Source organism: Neophocaena asiaeorientalis, unplaced genomic scaffold, assembly GCF_003031525.2.
Source record: "Neophocaena asiaeorientalis asiaeorientalis breed wild unplaced genomic scaffold, Neophocaena_asiaeorientalis_V1.1 scaffold558, whole genome shotgun sequence".
In the NCBI taxonomy this organism is placed as follows: domain Eukaryota; kingdom Metazoa; phylum Chordata; class Mammalia; order Artiodactyla; family Phocoenidae; genus Neophocaena; species Neophocaena asiaeorientalis.
The window spans coordinates 861729-879995 of record NW_020172780.1 but is presented as its reverse complement, the minus strand read 5'-3'; the positions used below and the strand labels follow the sequence as shown (position 1 = coordinate 879995).

Sequence of the window (18267 nt, the reverse complement as noted above, 5' to 3'; positions counted from 1 at the left end):
ACCCAGGCCTCAGAATTTAAGGAGACCCTTGTTCTCACACTGGCATGTGGGAGTTGGCACCTGAGCCCTGGGTGCCTTTCCTGCCTCACCCAGTGCATACTAGGTGCTCAATAAATATCTGTTAGGTGATGGGCCAAAGGTTCCACAGCTATTAAGTGGTGGTGTACGCAAAAGATCTACAAGTTTTCAGTTTAAAAACAGATACATGTTAAAAAAATAAAGCGAATTGGAAGCATCTTTGCTTTTGGAGCAAAGCTTTTTGTTACTGCACATTTATTTTCTCTGAGAAAGACATGTATTTCCTAAATTAGATATGAGCCATTCTTGTCATGACTAGTGCAGATAAGCAACAAAAATGCTTTGAATATGAGAGGAAGCTGCTATATCTGATGCCTCCTTTACAGCTGCAGTCTCCCCTGCCCTGTCCTGTGCTCCTGGTGGGTATGGACTGCATGTCCCTGCTAGTATTGGGGCAGTCCTTTCTCTAGGACACGGGAGTTCATGAGCATCAGCTGGCGGTCCTCAGGCACGAGTGTGCTCTCATCTGTAGCCTATACAGGCTGAACAGGATCTGAGAACACAGCATCATGCCAGGTAAATTCAGGCATACTTAGGTCCCTCAGAGCCCCAGCTAGTGTGGACAGCTGTGTAGGGCAGCTTCAGGGAACACTCAAGTGAACAGACACACTTGTGAAGGGACTGCTGGTACCTCTGACCTCCACTTATCCTCGATGTAGGACATGGAACATAAAGTATGTATAGGTCTAAGCATTCTGAACTTGAGAATGAAAATCTTCCACCAAAAATTTATTTCTAGAACGAAAACAATGTAATAAAATGATTGCTAAAAATTATTAAAGAGAGACAAGAGCAGAGCTGACAAAGGGGAAAGAAATAAATGGATGAAGATGAAGACAGCTTTAATAAGAATGCCTCTTTTGAGAAAACTCAAGGGAGACTCCTGGCACTATAATCTGAGTTTTTTAAGATGCAGTAAACTTATGCTCTGTGTGCATGCGTGTGTGGTGGGTGTGTGTGTGTTTGTATTTTGGGGGAAGAAAGTGAGAGACCTTAGATTAACTAGGTTATTAACCCAGATTAACAACCAAAGATAAAATCTAATTAGTTCCATTAAATAAATCTTTGCCATCAAAATGAAGATGTTACATAGAAAAAATAGATTTATGCATTTTTGCTTGGGGGGCATGAAAATGAACTTTGTGAACTGACCTAATAGAAACATAGCATACTGGTTCTCTTGTAACCTCCTTTCACCTGTTTTCTTGGGGCTGACAATGTGCCAGCCTCTCAGACTGTAGTTGGGACAAAGGTGGGTGGGGTGTACTGCACCTAGGAGGGCCCTGTGGTGGTGACGGCCACCCTCTGCATACGGGTGGGCATACGGGTGGGCGACACGTGGAGCTGTGCGCGCTGGAGGTCGGCAGGAATGGGGGTGAGTGCTAGATTGTGAGTCCGAGGACAGGGTCTGCTGGACAATGGGGACCTTGTGAGTTTGTGTCTGGCACCTAAAATATAGATAAATTCAAAGACATGTATTTATATATACATGTATATCTCTGTTTTGACTTGATGGATTTTAAAACAAACATTTTAAGTTAAAAAAATTTTTTTAACATTTAAACACTAAGATATACAAATGTAACTTGAAGGGATTTCCCAATGACAAAACAGTTACTTTTTTGTACGGAAATTTTCAGAAACTGTCTTGACTTGTACCCCTGCTCAAGCAGCCTGCTCCTGGGAGTTGGGGTCCATGCAGAATGGCTGGTCATGGCCCTCCTCTGCAGCACACTGTCACCTGACTTGACTGGGGTTGATTGTGCAAAAGCTTGCTTTTCCTGTTGCTAACAACTGTGTATATCCAGGTATCTGACTCCTGAAGTTCTTCGTGACATTGGAAGAGACGATTGTCTTGCCTGATTTGTTCAGACTTGGGGTGGAGCTAGAGATGAGCCAGTTAATCATTTAATTTTGTCAGGATTTGGGTTCTTCACAGTCTCGGTTTGCCTCAGGTGTTACTTTAGGGAAAATGAGCCCAGGGAGGGGGTATGGTTATTTGGATATAATTGATGTATCCAAGATCACATTAGAATCATAGCACCATCCTGGTTTCTGTATCAGCTGTCAGCCATGTGAGGGGAGGGTGGGGTATGCTAGCAGCTCTCTGGGTCAGGGGCTCCATGGGGCCCTGCTTCAGTTCTGATGTTTATTGACCAAAGTGAGCTGTTTGTTACAAAATTCACACCCAGATCTGATGAAATTGTTTACATCAATGCACTTTGGTGAGAAATTTTAACATATTTCTCTGCAGTATGCTTTATCTCTATTTTTTTCCTTCCCCCGTCACAGTTTCTCCCTTATTTGGAAATTATGTGGGAAAATGTGCATGTTTTTGTGTTTTAAGAATTAATTGATGCTAATAGTGGTAAAACTACGGTGGATAAAAGGTCATTTTTTTGTATGAAATCAACTTAGATCTTCTTGATTTTTTTTTGAAGTGAAATGGGGAATTTTACAGTTTGTCTTCAGTCTTGCTGAAGAGAAATACTGTGTGCTGACTTCACTTGGGATTTCAAAACATGGACTGTCGCTTCCGCCTGCCACTTTACTGGGCTTTGGGGATCTCACTACGTGGTAGTTTGTCCCTGCCAATCTTTAAAATAGACTTTAACAGTTACATTTGTTAAAGTAGGAGGTCCTTAAGTAAAGTGGCTACCAAATGCAAATTATTTCTCAGATCTAATTAGTATGACATGTAGAAAAAGGTTCAGTTAGGTTCAATAGTTCAATTTAGCTATCTAAATTGGATTTTCCATGGATTTCTGTGATAATCACATACTTTCTGTAAGTTGTACCCATTGTTATTACTAAAACTATTAATGGATTTATAATATGAAAACAAGTTTTATCTAACATCCTTGATTTACACATATTAGTTATATGGGGGAAATCTAGTTTGATTTGATTGAGAAGAAATTTATTGGTGGCCGGACTGAAAATCTGAATGAGTCACTGAAGTTCATAAAGAACAAAATGAGGATTAGAGGTGAGGATTGATGACCGATGGCTTACTAATGAGAGAATCCATTGTTATACCAGAATGACATCTTCCATACTGTAATTATTAGAGCTGTTTGTTTTTGTTAGGCTTAAAGTAGCTGAGATAGGGCATAAATGGTTCTCTGATTTTCCTTCCTGTAGTTTCACCAGTGATCATTAAAGAGTGGGCAGCTTACAAAGGGAAATCTCCGCAAACCCCAGAATTGGTGGAAGCTCTTGCCTTCAGGGAGTGGACCTGCCCCAATCTGAAGAGACTCTGGCTGGGGAAGGCAGTGGAGGACAAGAACCGCAGAATGAGGGCCTTCCTGGCCTGCATGAGGTCAGACACACCAGCCATGCTCAACCCAGCCAGCGTGCCCACTCATCTCACGGTGCTGTGCTGCGTCCTACGGTAGGTGCTGCTGGCCGCTGCCTCAGCCGCTGTGTGTTCTCTAGCAGGTGCTTGTACAAATGCCTCTCAAAGACGCTTTCTGTATGAAGTAGGTGGGGGTTATTCCAGATGAATCATGTTGTCGGTTGAAGTTTGTCCTCATCTTATATTTTCATATATTATAGAAATATAGGCCATGTAAATGCAATGTGGATTTGAATTGATGCTATATAGTATGTTTTATAGAATAGGTATATTTGATGAACCTGTATTTTATGTAAATATCATAATGATTTTAAATATAGTTTATCCTTTAAATGTTAAAGCTTTTGAAGGCTATTGGGGAACTATATTATGTATTATTTGTAATTATTCTTCAGGGAAAATGTGTCTCTTCTTCCTCCTTCATTTATTTAAGCATATGTAGATCAGTATGGACTCATGGTTATCGCTCTTCCTAGGGTTATAACCTGATATAACCTTGTTATTTGGTTGTTCAGTTTGTTCCAGCTCAGACCTTGGGAGTTCGTTCAGTGGCTCCTATGTCCCTTGTCCCCCAAAGCATGTCCTTGCTTTCTGGCACCACAAGATGCCCAGGCTGTCCTGTATCTTCCCTACCCTGGAACCTGCCATCTCTAAGGGGCTGGCTCCTGCCTTGGAGAGAGGGGTTTAAAAACCTAGATGTGGGCACTCTGTGCTTCCAGACCCTCTCAGCCAATGGGCCACAGATGCCTATGTGGACACTGTTGGTGTTTTGGAGTTAATTTGAATTGGCCTGTATACTTGAATCAGGTGAATTGGTTTTTTGAGGGGTTTTTTTGGAACGAGTTTCAAACTTAGGAAAAAGTTGCAAGTATAATACAAAGAGCTTTTTTTTTTTTTTAAATACTTGATGTTCAAAAGAAATACTTGTGATTTTCTAACAAACGAGGACACTGTCCTATGTAACCACAATACAGCCATCAGGATCAATCAACATTAATACTTTATTTCTATCTTAACTTCAGGGTTTTGTTTCAGAGCCTCCCTTTGTATTTGGAGGTGAAGTTCCGTTTGTCTTCAGCAGATGCTGTAGAGGGAAGAGCTGTTCCTCTGCTCCTCCTTGTCTCATCCATGCTGTGCATCTGTGCTCTGACCACTTGGCAAAGGGGGTGTCTGCCTGGCTTCTCCAGCGAGGCCATTCCGTCCCCCTCGTAACTAATATGACTTCATGGGAGGCACTTTGTGTAAAAATGCCATTCCTCCTCAGACTTCAGTGTATTTATATCAACATGGGCTCCTGGCTTCATCGATGACTTGTGGTCCACTACTGCTGTCATGTAATTTGGTACTCCACTGTCACCTGTTGGGCCAGTTGGGGGACTCGTCAGTCTGGCCTCCATGTGAGCACTTCTGTGCAGAGACTCTGACCTTACCGTGGATGCCCCCTTTTCCCAGCAGCCCTGGTTTCTAGTGATGGGGTCAGTATTGGACACCAGGCTCTTGACAGCAACTTTGCTCCTCCCAGACCTTCCCCAGTATGCATACAGGCACACAAACAACTGCATGTTTATAGACTTCCGCTTCTGATTTCTTCAACCTGCCCATCCTAGCTCTCCCTTCCCATGTGTATGGTCTCTGGCCCTGACAAACAGTGAGAGCCTGGGGCCCAGCTGCCATACAGGTCGTCACCTGCCCCAGTCCTGTGTGTCCCATCCCCCTGGGGTGGCCCCTTCTCCATGGTCCCCTGACCCCCACTGGGTCTCACCTGCTTCCTGAGGACGGGGGCAGAGCTTTAGTCAGGTGTTTATTTCCTGAAGTTTCTTACATTCATAACAGACTTTAAGGCCAATAACTTATTTAGAAGCCTTTCCTTAATTAAATTGAGGTTGACTAAAATTAGCATACTGTATCAGTTTCTTATCTTTATCTCCGTTGAGGATTAGCTAGTGAGAAAGACTAGTTTTTTTGTTTTGGTTTTAGAATCCTCTTCTGGTTTCCTCTGATGGAGAGTTCATTTTATATTAGCCAAAACGTTAAGATTAAGACTTTGGGTGCTCTAAGATCAAATTAGTGGTAATCATTTTGGTTACTTTGTTTGTGTTTCTTCCGAGTTTAAAATGATGTGTGGCCTTTAATCTAGTGGGTGGACAGCTAACTGTCTACCGTATACCTGACCTGAAGGTCCCACTGGGCACTGAGTGAGGCTGATGTGTGCTGTGCCTAAGGCTTGTTTGGCTGCCTCTCGGCCAGAAGCAGCTGTACATTAGTGCAGGACAATCCACTGCTGCGTTGATGTGGGCACAGTGCTCACATTATTTCATGCTCCTTGGGGTGGCGTTGCCTTCACGTCTTGTCTCTCCATGCACTGGGCCTCTTGGGACACTGGGTTGCCTGGTGGGTGCAGACTGGACAGTGTGACCAGGCCCCACTCTTTTTTTATATATATATCTTTTGGGTTTTGTTTTTTTTTTAACTTTTTATTTTACATTGGAGTATAGCGAATTAACAGTGTTGTGATAGTTTCAGGTGCACAGCAAAGCAACTCAGCCATACGTATACACGTATCCATTCTCCCCCATGCGCCCCTCCCATCCAGGCTGCCACAACATTGAGCAGAGTTCCCTGTGCTATACAGTAGGTCTTTATTGGTTATCCTTTTTAAATGTAGCAGTGTGTACATGTCAATCGCAAACTCCCTAACAATCCCTTCCCTCCACCCTTCCCCCACTGGTAACCATAAGTTCATTCTCTAAGTCTGTGAGTCCACTTCTGTATTGTAAATACATTCATTTGTATAACTTCATTTTAGATTCCTCACATAAGCAATATCATACGGTATTTCTCTTTCTCTGTCTGACTTACTTCAGTCCGCATGACAGTCTCTTGGTCCATCCATGTGGCTGCAGATGGCATTATTTTATTCTTTTTTATGGCTGAGTAATATTCCATTGTATGTATCTTCTTTATCCATTCCTCTGTCAATGGACATGTAGGTTGCTTCCATGTCTTGGTTATTGTAAACAGTGCTGCAGTGAACATTGGGGTGCATGTATCCTTTCGGACCATGTTTTTCTCCAGATATATTACTGGGCCCCACTCTTTGTCTTTGTCTTTGTGGCCCTTCCTTGGCCATTACCCCAGAAACAGCTATGCTTCTTTTAAGCACTGTTCAGATGGCCTTTGGAAAGTCTTTCCAGATTTCAGGATTGTCCTGGTCCCTGTTATTTATTTTTTTGTGTTGTTTATAAAAAACGTGCTCATTTTAGAACTTGAAAAGGTTAATAAATGCAGCTAGTAATCTCTCATTTCACCAAACCTCTTCCTGTGCTTATCTCTGTGGTGTCGAGAAGCTACAGTGAGTGCAGCTCAGGTTCCCTCGTATTTGCTACTCTGGTGGAAGCCAGAAGACATGCTTGGTTGTGCAGACTGTTGTGTGCATTATGGGCTTGGAGCCATGGAGTTTCCCACTTGGAAAGACTCACAGTTTCAGATCCTGAGGAGGAGGGGCTTACTGAGGTGAGGTGGTTGGGGAGAGATGAGAGAGAATGGCTTATGGGACCAGTCTCGGGGATTTGGGGCCAGGACACCAGTAAATGGGTTGGTCCACTTCTGCTAAGAGTATTTGTTCTACCTTCATGAGTGTTTTGGGCCACAGGGACAAGCAGGTAAAGAAGGATTCCCTGCATGGCTTCTGTTGATTGATGGGTATGACCTGCTGAGAACGTGGGGTGAAGAGTGGGAAGGGCATGGAGCAGGGGTTTGGGGGGGGCGCGGTGCAAATGAGTAAGAGGGTTGGTGTATGTCTCCAAGGGCCTGCCAAGAACAGGCTGTGGCCTGGGGCCGTGGCCCAGTGGTCTTTCTCTGGCGAAATTGCAGCTGTGTGACAAAGGTCTGCTGAGGATGGGGGAGGGGGCAACAAAGGGCAGAGCCTGTGTCCCAGATATGGTAAGGCCCTGTGGAGGCCACACAGCATGACCCTTGGCCTTGATGGCTGGGGCGGGGCAAATGTCCGCAGTCACAAGGTTGGGCTGTCATCCCAAAGGCTCTCCCCTTCCTTTAATCTTTTTTTTTTTTAAAACATAATTTCAAACTTGAAGAAATTATAAGATTAGTACAAAAAGTTGGTGGCTATTCTTCACCCAGATTCCCCACATATTAACCTTGTACTGCAGTGGCTTTCTCCTCTTCTCTCCATGTGTCTGTGTGTTTGTCCTTAATCCCTTGAATAGAAGTTGTGAATGTGATACCCCTTTACCCCTAAACTCTTTATGTTTCCTAAAAAAACAAGGGCATTATCAAAATCAGAAAAATAATACTAATACATCTGATCTACAGATCTTACTCAGATTTCTCCTATTATCCCAATAACATCCTTTGTTAGCAACAAAATCTTGCCTTGTGCTTGTGCTCAGGTGCCTTGTCTCCTCCAATCTCAGACAGCTTCTCGTGTTTCTTTGGGTTGATGCAGAGATGTTTCTGAAGAATAAACACTGGTTTGTTTGCAGACCAGGGATCTGCAGATCATACGTCTTTTAGACAGTATGTGAACTGATGCGTGTGGCTGCTCCAGGAAATTGTGTTTAAAAACAGGCAGCCAGCCCCTGGGTGCAGTTTGTCAACCTCTGGGTAGACTATTTTCTCCGTCTAGATTTGCCTCTGTTCCTTCGCAGTGAGATTCCGCTTCTGCCTTTGGGGCAGGCATACCCCAGCCGGGAGGTGGTGGTTTTCTCTGTGCTTTCACTAGTGATATCAGCACCCATACAACAGCAATAAGGAGAATGGGGGAAGAAATGGCAGTCAAATCTCTAGATATCCTTGTAGTGAAGATGAGGAGGGGCCAGCATCTGAGCAGAGGTTCAGTGTGAGGGTGAAGCAAGTGTCCAGAACAGAACAGAAAGCAGCCTTTCCTAGGGTACAGCTGAGACCAGACAGACGAGATCCTTATCCAAGACAGCTTCTGAGAAGACAGACTGAGTTACGTTCTGGAGGAACTTAATAAATACAATAAGGGAGATAGAGGGCTTGAGCCCCCAAACAAGTGCAGGCTTTTCCAACACCCCAAGGAGCATACCAGGGTCCAGCTCCCCATCTGTGCCAATAGGAGGCAGACCACATTGGTCCCCCAAGTGATGTGGAGACCTGCTTCTGTTCCAGCTTCCGTGCTTCTAAAGGGTAGTGAGAGGAGAGGTGACGAAGGGGGAACTGCAGATACCCTCAGACTTCCACGGTAGGAAACTTAAGGCCCGACCCAGGAAGAAGACATGGAAAAGAATGTCTAGAGAGAACTGAGAAACACAAAGTGATTGAAAACACTGTCAGTGCACAGATAGGAAGAGCGTGAACACGTGAGATAACCAAGGGTCAGTTTTTGCTGCTCTCACCTTTGCCCCTGACTGCAGTGCCATTGGTGCCATCCATGTTCTATGGTATTTAAGCTATCTATGTACATGTGTATCTTTATGAACACACTTCATACTCTTTCTACATCCAGAAAGTCCTTCTGAGGACTTACATTGAAAGAGAAATAAAGGGTGACTTTGTTAAAATGTAAATAGAAAGCCAAATGGAGGAAGTGGTAGGTATTCTAACCCAAAAGGCTTTTCATTGTTGCAGCTGAACTGACTGCTGAGAGTCTTTGCTGCCAGAAAAACCAGGAAAGATCTTAAGAAAACCAGCCTGTCCCCAAAACAATCTTTTTCTGATTCATAATTTTTAAAGAAACATCTAGCCTAGGGCTAGGGGATGAAGAGGCGAGTTAATGTTTCACAGATCTGCAGGATGAAAAGAGTTGTAATGATGGATGGTGGGAGGATGTCTGTGCAACACCGTGAATGTACCTAATGCCCTTGCACTATCCACTTAAAAATGGTTAAAGTGGTAAATTTTATGTTATGTGTATTTTACCACAATTTTTAAAAAATAAGAAATAAAAGGGTTGTATAACACGGGTACTTAGGCAAAGAACATTGTATGTTGAGCAAAATCTTTTCACAATAATTTTTTTCAGAGAAAAGTAGGGAGACTTTCTTCAGATTTGCTGTTTCTTGCATCAAGCCGTGGTAAAAACTCAGTATGATTGTTTTATTTAAGATATTTGGCACTCAAACAATTGCAAAGGGTGTTATTTTTATCATTGTAAATGTTGACAGTTTAATGAAGTAAAACTTCTACATCACTCGACTCTAAATACCATACATCCACTGTTTGTTTACCTTGAAATTGCAAGCGCTTTCTGCTTCTACTACATAATTTTACCATGAAGTATATAAGCTCTGTGCCTCCACTTCCCCATCTCTACAGTGGGATAGTAATGGTTCCTGCCTCAGAGTTGCTGTGACCACTTGAGGAATCAGTGTGTGTAAATACTCAGACTAGTGCTTGGCACCAGCAAGCACTTTCATTTTTCTATTGGGATTTTTATTGAAAATACTTCTCTTAATCAGCTGGATGAAACTTCCTCCTTCACCTTTTAAGTTTATGTTCCTGTGGGTGGATGTTAATTATTACAGAAATGAGAGCGGGCTCTGTACCAACTCTGATGCTGATTTTTGTTGACTTAAATTTTAAGCACTGAGAAAACGTTCTCAGCAGACAGGACTGGAAGGAGTTTTGTTAGGCATGTCACAGTTCTCCAGACTCCTTTTAAGCTATTTGCCAGAGATCACATAGGGATCTGTGTATCTCCAGAAGTTATTTTTGGTGATCATCTGGCAACTTGGCTAGGTCATCCTTCAAGTTTGCTGAATGCAGAGACTTAGGAACCACTGGACATGCAATGAGACTTATGATGAAGTTCTTAGTGGTTATCCCTTTACTCTCTCACACCCAAATACTATTTGGGATTGTGCCTTCGCTTAATGTCCTGGAGGTTGTCACTGGGGCAGTGCTGTGCGGCCAGGTGAGTAAAGGGGAAATGATTGGCAGAGAAAAGGGACAGTGGACACCTGGCAGTTCTCAGGCAGATAGTACAAATGGAAGTTGAAGTTGTAGAAATTGATTTCCCTTTAGCTGCTCACACCAGGGTGGCCCCAGTAAGTCTGTGTGTCCCCAGGGATTGCAGGTACCAGTTCTGAAGGCTGAAGCTTTAGTTCTTGTCCCTGCTGTCCCTTCCTATTCCACTGCAGGGCATTCACCTGCCACTGCCAGAGCCCCTTCTGTGCAGACGGTTCGCACACTTACTCTTCATCAGGAGATAAATCTTGCTTATTTGGACCTAGGGCCTGCTTCCCAGGTATCCTGTCTTGAATTAAAATAGATAAATCATATAAATTTGCGCTTAACATATATTTTCAGGGTAAAATTTGTGCTTTTACCTCAAAAAAGTAAAGTTGTATCAAAAAATCACTTACCAGCTGGTTTGCAGTGTGTTTAAATTTAGTGTTATTTTTAATTACTCCAAACATTCTGATCAGCCCAGATGATGATTAGGTTTTCACTTGTAATTGGCATCATCCAGTGAAAATAGAAAAGCTGGGTAAGAAATCCATATAGGCCTCCTTAGCTTGTGTCATCCTGAGTCTCCTTAGAACCTGAACACCAGGTTATGCATGTGACTGGTGACTGCTCCATCCTGACACCAGGCCTTCTCTGTCTACCCGCTGTAGGTATATGGTGCAATGGCCTGGAGCACGGATACTGCGTCGCCAGGAGCTGGATGCCTTCCTGGCACAGGCGTTGTCCCCCAAACTCTATGAGCCTGATCAGCTGCAGGAGCTCAAGGTAATTGACAAGCCTCATTCCTTGTTTTGGGAAGTCTTGTTTTGGAGTTCTGTGAGACACAGCTAACCTCACGGAGGAGTCACTCAGTGCACTAAACTAGTAATAATAATGACGTGAACTTAGAGCCTTCAGGGCAAAAGGAATTTCCTTCCCGGTTATGGAAACAGTCAAGTCTACTTTTGTTCGATAAAGGTTTTCCCTTGTTTACCAATGGGTGTTTATTCTTGTTTTCCACATCAGGAAATAAACTTGCCTTTTATTTCAGGTGGGGATCCCAAACCCTGGGAGGGCTTGGTCCTAAGAATTTACTAACATCTGGCCAGGATTCTTTTTCTTGTTTCGTTCTGTTGTTCCTAAATACAACATTCGTTTTCTCTAAAAAATAGTCTTTGCCCTCCTAGTATTGTAAATCCCTTTTAAAAAAACCACTTGAAGAACAATGTTATGTCATCATCCCTGTGCCCTTTTAGTCAGCATTTAACATCGTATTCCTTTTAATTTTCCCTTCTAGTATTCCTTTTTTTCTTTAATTGTTTTGACAGTATTAATTTTCTCCATGTTGTCACCTGATTTTTTGGTGTGCTTATCTTTTCAGTGCACTTTTATTAGTCACTGTGTCCACATGGCTGTACTCGCTTTCTAATTTCTACACTAAATTTTAGAAAATTCAAGACTTTTCAGAGTTAGCTAAATTAGTGGATCTGCCTTTTCTTTTTAATGTACAGGGTTTTGTTTTTTTTCTTTGCCATTGGTTTGGTTTTCTTTTGTTGTTGTTTGTGTTTTTTGTTTGTTTTTTACAGAATTTGATTTGTAATCAAGTAATCTCTTTTGACAAAATCGCCTTCACTTTTAGATCTTTTTGCCATTCTTTATGAAGGCGTTCTTTCCCTGCAGAAGAGTTTTAGGCTCATTTGATGGGTTTTCAGTATTCTACTGTTGGGGCTCAATAAATCTCTGGTTTCCCCTAAACTACTGAGTTAAATTCAGTAACCCGGTGTTGACCCTGAACTGTGTGGAGCCCATGTCATTTGTGGTCGCCTTAGGCTTCTGATGACTTTGAAACAAGCTAAACTAAAGACAACCAAACTTAGGAGAATCTACCTCAAATTGTATTCTTTGTAGTTTAAGCTTTTCTGTTTGTTAGGCAGAAATTATGTTTTTTAAATGGTTTTGAATTTAAGTTTTCATTCTAGAATATTTGGCCGGGTGTCCCCCCGAGAGGCTGGTACTAAGTGCAGGCTCTCCCTCCCTGTGTCCTAGCGTGTGGTGCCATCACCACCATCTTCATCAGCAGACTGTGCTCAGGGGTGTTGTAAATACTTTTACTAGAGTGTGGTGCCATCCCTCTACCTCTACTTCCTGTTTCTCTTATTTAGATTATTACATCAGTATTGACATCCCAGTTCTGAAAATCAGACCGCCAGGTATCAGGTATGCCCACCAAGCCTTATTCACCATCAACTTGCTTTTACTCAAAGTTCATCTTCTCCCATATCCTTTTCATTTTTGGATCAACACATAGGATATAACTTTTGAAAGACAGTCGCACTCTGAGCTTTCATTTTGGTTCTTTTGAGGTCTTAGTGCTTTCATAATTTTCTCCTGATTCTTCATCTAAAGCCAGGCGTTTCTAGAGCTGTGTTTAGAAAGACCCATTTTATGTGCAGTTACTTCAAGCCCACCACTATCCCTTTGGGTCTTGCTGGTCTGGAGGTCTGTGTTCCTTTCACCAAGGACAGCCTGCATCGTTAGTGCTTCATTCACGAGCACCATAAATTCTGAAAGAGCTGGAAGGGAAAATAACAGCATTCATTGGGTGGAAAGATAGTTGGGGTTTTTTTAAGATCAGAGATCCTCTCAGCTATCAGATTGAGAACTGATAGGAATAATCATTATTTAAATGAACAAAAATCCCTATGCAGAGACTGAGGGTCCCAAAATTCAGTGATAGAAGAGTAAATTTCAAAATTGCTTTTTCACTTAACCATTAAAGTTGTTTTGATATTTCAAAAGCAATGACGATGCTTTTCTATAAAATACCATTTTCCTGTTGAGGATATAGTCAACTCTTGATTTTTGTTGTTCTTTTAGGGGCCATTATCCAGTTTGTGGATTGCCCAGATCCTGTTTTTCTTCTCCCATTTTTGTCCATTATATGCTTTGAGAATAAATAGGAGAAGAGAAAGAAAAGACCTAATTTTGAACAGTTTGGCCTCTTGTTGGCTATTCTGATAGGAGGTTTGGTGCGAAAAGATGTTGAAACGGTTGGTTTAAATGAATTTGCAAGAGTTTCATCTTGTCCAGTCTCTGTCCTCCCGCCACGACCCTGAATAGTTGAGTGTTCTGCGTGGTTCCTTGAGGATCCATGACAATGATTGACTGACGGCCTTCACTTTTTCCCTGGTTTATTTTTGTGGCGCTTCTCCTAGGTTACCAGCACAAAAATAATGACTAAGGTAAAATCAGCACTGACACTGTGTTTGGAGGAGGGCGGGTGAAGGATGAGGAGAAGGACCTTTGCACAGTTTTAATATTTATCCAGTTTCTTTCTCCCTTGCTTTTGACATCCCTATAATTGCCTTAAATTCTTTTAACAGTTCACATGCCAAGTGCAGAATTAAAAGATGGAAAATGAAGAGCTTTAAAGACAGTAGTAGGGACGTGCAGCATGTCTGTGATACCTGTAAGAATTGTTGTGCGTATAGGTAAATATGACAAATCAAAGTAAGAGTCTGTTGCCCAGTAATTAGAAGTTGGACCAAGTAACCTCACTGGAATTTGGTTCTTGAACTAATTGGCCAGAGCTACATTCCATATTTGTATTTACTGTGAGATCATAAAATTTTGTCACTATTTTTCTAGTTGAGGAACTTTGAATAACGGTGAATATTTTATCTTATGTGGTATAAGAGAATGAGGTTGGAATGTGAATATTGCAACCATTTCTATGATCAAGGGTTCAGATTCTGGTGCCACCAGATCAGTTTTGTGACCTTGAGCGCTCTGTGACTCAGTTTCTCCATCTATGAAATGGAGTACTAACAGCAGTATCATACATGAGATTGTTGAGATGTTAATGAAATAATATATGGAAAAATACTTAGAGTGATGTCTGATACATATTTATTAAGTGCCCCATAAATTAGATAGTATTATGTGTGCAATTAACATTTAGGGGATGAAATATAAAACACCACGTAAAGTAATTAAAATTTTTTTTGAATGAAGTGAAATCCACACAGCAATTGAGATTTTATTCACATTATTTAGGCAGTTTTTAATTTTAAGAATTTTTCTCTATTGAATTAATGGTAGTTGTTATTTCTAAAACAAATTGACTTGAAAATCATTTTTTAAACCCGTAAAAACACAATTCTTCAACTAATGATGAGGCCATTTAAAATAAATATATATGTGTGTGGATAATGTAGATTTATCCATTCCTCCCATCCGCTCACTGGGAGGTTACTTGTTCTAACTAGGGTGCTTCTGTGTTCCATGCACTGGCTCCCATTGCTTAGCCTCAGCACGCAGGTGGCCATCTGCCCGAAATGGTTTTGAGCTGTATTAGTTAAATAAGGGCTAAGGGTGGATATGACCAACACCACCAGTGACTAAGAAATGACAGCAGTATCGGATTTCACCAGAAGGACCCCACTGGCACTTTGTTATAAAGCAAACGTCTTTAGAGCAGCATCAGCACCATCGTTCCCTTCCCCTCAGCCTTGACCTGGTCCTCCCTCCTCTGGCCTGGAAGGCTGTGGGCTGACAGTGAGAGAGCGGCTAGAGGCCTGGTTGCCATGGTCCCTGCAGAGGGGCCAGGGGATGGGTTTCTGCACAGGCAGCCTCCAAGCTTGGGCTGGCATCGCTGCTGTGCCACTTTCCCGCAGCGTCAGTGTTTAGGGAGGAGAAACTCCCTCTTTCTGCCTCAGGACTCAGAAGAAGGGAGTTTCCACTTCCTTTCTGCAGTGCAGAGAAAGGCAAGGCCGGTGGGGATCTAAGTAAGTTAGGTGACTTTTTTTTTTTTTTTCCATTTTGACCCTCTTTCTCTCCCCTTTCTGCTCATAAATGTAAAAAGGCATCTAATTCTATCATCCTGACCCCACCTGCCCTCAAATGAACATGTTTATTAGTTCCCTTTTCTGACACTACATTAGAGAAGCAGGAGCCAGCAGAGGTGGGCTGGGAGTGGTGGACAGACTTCTCCAGGTTCAGGAGGTTCTTTACTGCATTGACTTCAAATTTTTAAAAAAAAGGGGGGGAGGTTGGAAAACACAGTGTTAGCTGATAATGGGAATGTTGACACTGACAGCACAAAACATCAGATAATCAAATTCATTAGTATTTGGCACTGGAGTCATCTTTTTTATCTTTAATGAAAAGCCAGTTTACCTGCCACAATTAGGCATTGCTTAGTTTGGTACCCATAAAGACTGCATTCTCAAGAGACCATCACCTTAGAAAATAAGCGTGGAAGGTGGGAAGACAGAAACCAGGACAGTTAAAGCTCAGTCCTGGATAATCCACAAACAAGGTCCTTCACAGATAATCAAGAGTTGACTGTATTTGTCAGTGTTTCTTATCCTACACATTAGATGCTAGAAGAAAGGGCTGTGTGTACAAAGGAAGGCTCACAGCACTAATGACTGAGTGAGAAGAACCCACAGATACAAGTCTTTAGCTTCTGATAGTCTGCATGGTTCAAATACAGTGTTTTTGCTGTTGTGTTCTTTCATTTATAAGCTATCCATTTCTCCTAAAACATTTTGACAGTCTCATTAATAAGTTGCTATCTAAAACATTAACATATAAAATAATGTAAACATAAAGTACAAACTTAAGAATGAAATTATACCAAGTAATTTTTTAAGATAACTGCTTGAAAAATGCAGAATCTTAATAGAGTATTCCTTTTTACAACATTTCTGTTAATATATTACCAGTGTTTAGAATCTTCAGTGTAAAATTTTATCTCGTAAATGAATTGTGGGCTTCTTAACTGCTAAGGAGACTATTAATAATTTGTTACTTTGTCATGTGTCCACCTTAAATACAGTATTACTTGATACTTGTGTAACTGTTTACAAATTCCAAATTGAAATATTTCAGTGTGTTTATCAAACAGTCTCTTAAATTTAAATTTGTTAAATAACGTAAGTCTTTCTGTTCAGACAAGTCAGTGTTAAGACACTGTAAGGTAGTGATAGGGCTGCTTAGAGGGCATTTGGTTGAGGGGTATGCTCATTACCTGTGGAGAGTTGTAGTCAGACATTGTAAGAATTGGATACTGTAGTATTCTTACTCCATAGAAATCACTCTTTTCCATTTAAAGATTGAGAACCTAGACCCCCGCGGCATTCAGCTGTCAGCTCTCTTCATGAGTGGCGTGGACATGGCCCTGTTTGCGAACGACGCGTGTGGCCAGCCAGTGCCCTGGGAACACTGCTGTCCTTGGATGTATTTTGATGGGAAGCTCTTCCAGTCCAAACTCCTCAAAGCAAGCCGGGAAAAGACCCCACTCATCGACCTCTGTGATGGTCAGGTCAGTTGCAAGAAAGCAGGCTGGGTGGGGCGGGGAGGAGCAGGTAGCCACCTCCAACCAGAATGAAATAACGCTCACTGGCTAATCTGTCGTCTTTCCTACCGAATTTGTAACAAGCCTGTGCGACAGGAATTTGATTTAGATTGGGCCCAGCCCAGTGTGTAACTAAATGCCAGTTTAGTGCCCAGCTCAGGATATACACTTGGTTCTCATTATTCACGGTAATTATATTCTATATATTCGCCTTGAACACTGAATTAGCAAATACTGAAGCTTTGCTCTTAGGGGAAATATACAGTTAGGTTCCTGCAAGACTCCCGTCACATCATCTTCATCAACCAGTCAGTACGTAACCTTGTTTTACGTGTGTTTCTGTTTAAAGACTTCTTAATGCATATATATTGTTAATTCACTCACATTGAACTTATGGCCGACAGCACTATAACTCAGCCTCACCAAAGCTCATTTAACTAACGTGCATTTTCTCTGTAAGGTACATCACAGCCTAGCACTTGGGAACACTAGTCAGTACTCAGCACTGCTCTTGGGGCCGTTTGAAACAGCAAAATCATTCACAAAAACACGAAAAGTGTGGCACTAAGGAGACAGTGAACAGGACACATGTTTACAGTATAAAAGCTGAAACACGAAGGCAATGCTGTGTCTTCTTCAAGCTCAGGTCGCAACTCAAACTTTATCGCACTTAGCAAATGTCTTCAAATGACTATGAAAATGCCAGGAGTATTGATTTTGAGGTTACAAATAAATTTTAGCAAGTGGGTAAGTGTGCAGATGTGGAACTCATGAATAATGAGGATTGACTGTACTTTTTAAAAATCCTGATTTAAAAATAAAGTGAAATAGGTTATGAGGTTATCTTGTCCCTTTGTATAAAAGAAGCTCACGTGTGCTGCAAGCTTCTAAACCTTAGACTACAAAACATGCATTCTCCCACCTGCTGCTTTAGTCAAGCTCAGTCTAAAGACAGTTTTACAGAGTAAGCAGATTTTCAATTTCTCTGATTACAGATTGGTTGCTGGTGTACATATTTGTGTATTTATTAACAAAAGACACTCAAGTTGAATGTTTCTGATGTTTTTTCACAGTGGAATTTGACATACACAAGTTGTATTGTCCACATTTGTGCAGGTGACTGAACAGTCATCTCACAGACAGCCCCACAGACAGATCAATTGGGCTATTGTCCTGTCCAGTCTCAGAGAGCTCTAGGCTTCCCTTAAAAAGCATCTATCACTCTGTGCCTCAGTTCCTTCTCTGTAAAATACAGTAAATACCTGACCTAAAATTAAATTGATAGGAGAGTACATTTTAAAGTTGTGAACTAGGCATCGTCTACCCCCTGGTCCACAAGTGGAAGGAAGGCTGTGAGCATGATCTGTCTGGACTTAGTCATTGATTTTGAGAACCAAATTCATTTTCAGTTAATAAACTTTATAGTAAATGGTTCTCACCTGAAGATATGCTGAGAAAGTAGAAATTTAAATTCCTGTTTTATAAGATTAAGATTATGAGATGAAGAGGTATCTGTTAATCTTTTTTTTTTTTTTTTTTT

General features: G+C 41.7%; 1 protein-coding gene across 2 annotated transcripts in view; it reads left to right on the top strand.

Annotated features, from left to right (window-relative positions):
* Positions 1-18267, top strand: part of FAM120A (family with sequence similarity 120 member A) — a 103327-nt gene that overhangs the window by 72606 nt on the left and 12454 nt on the right. For both annotated transcript variants that reach the window (XM_024741354.1, XM_024741355.1), the window contains exons 11-13: positions 3223-3472; positions 11038-11152; positions 16485-16694. In XM_024741354.1, the coding sequence (XP_024597122.1) occupies positions 3223-3472; positions 11038-11152; positions 16485-16694 (575 nt within the window). The remainder of the gene's footprint in view (positions 1-3222; positions 3473-11037; positions 11153-16484; positions 16695-18267) is intronic.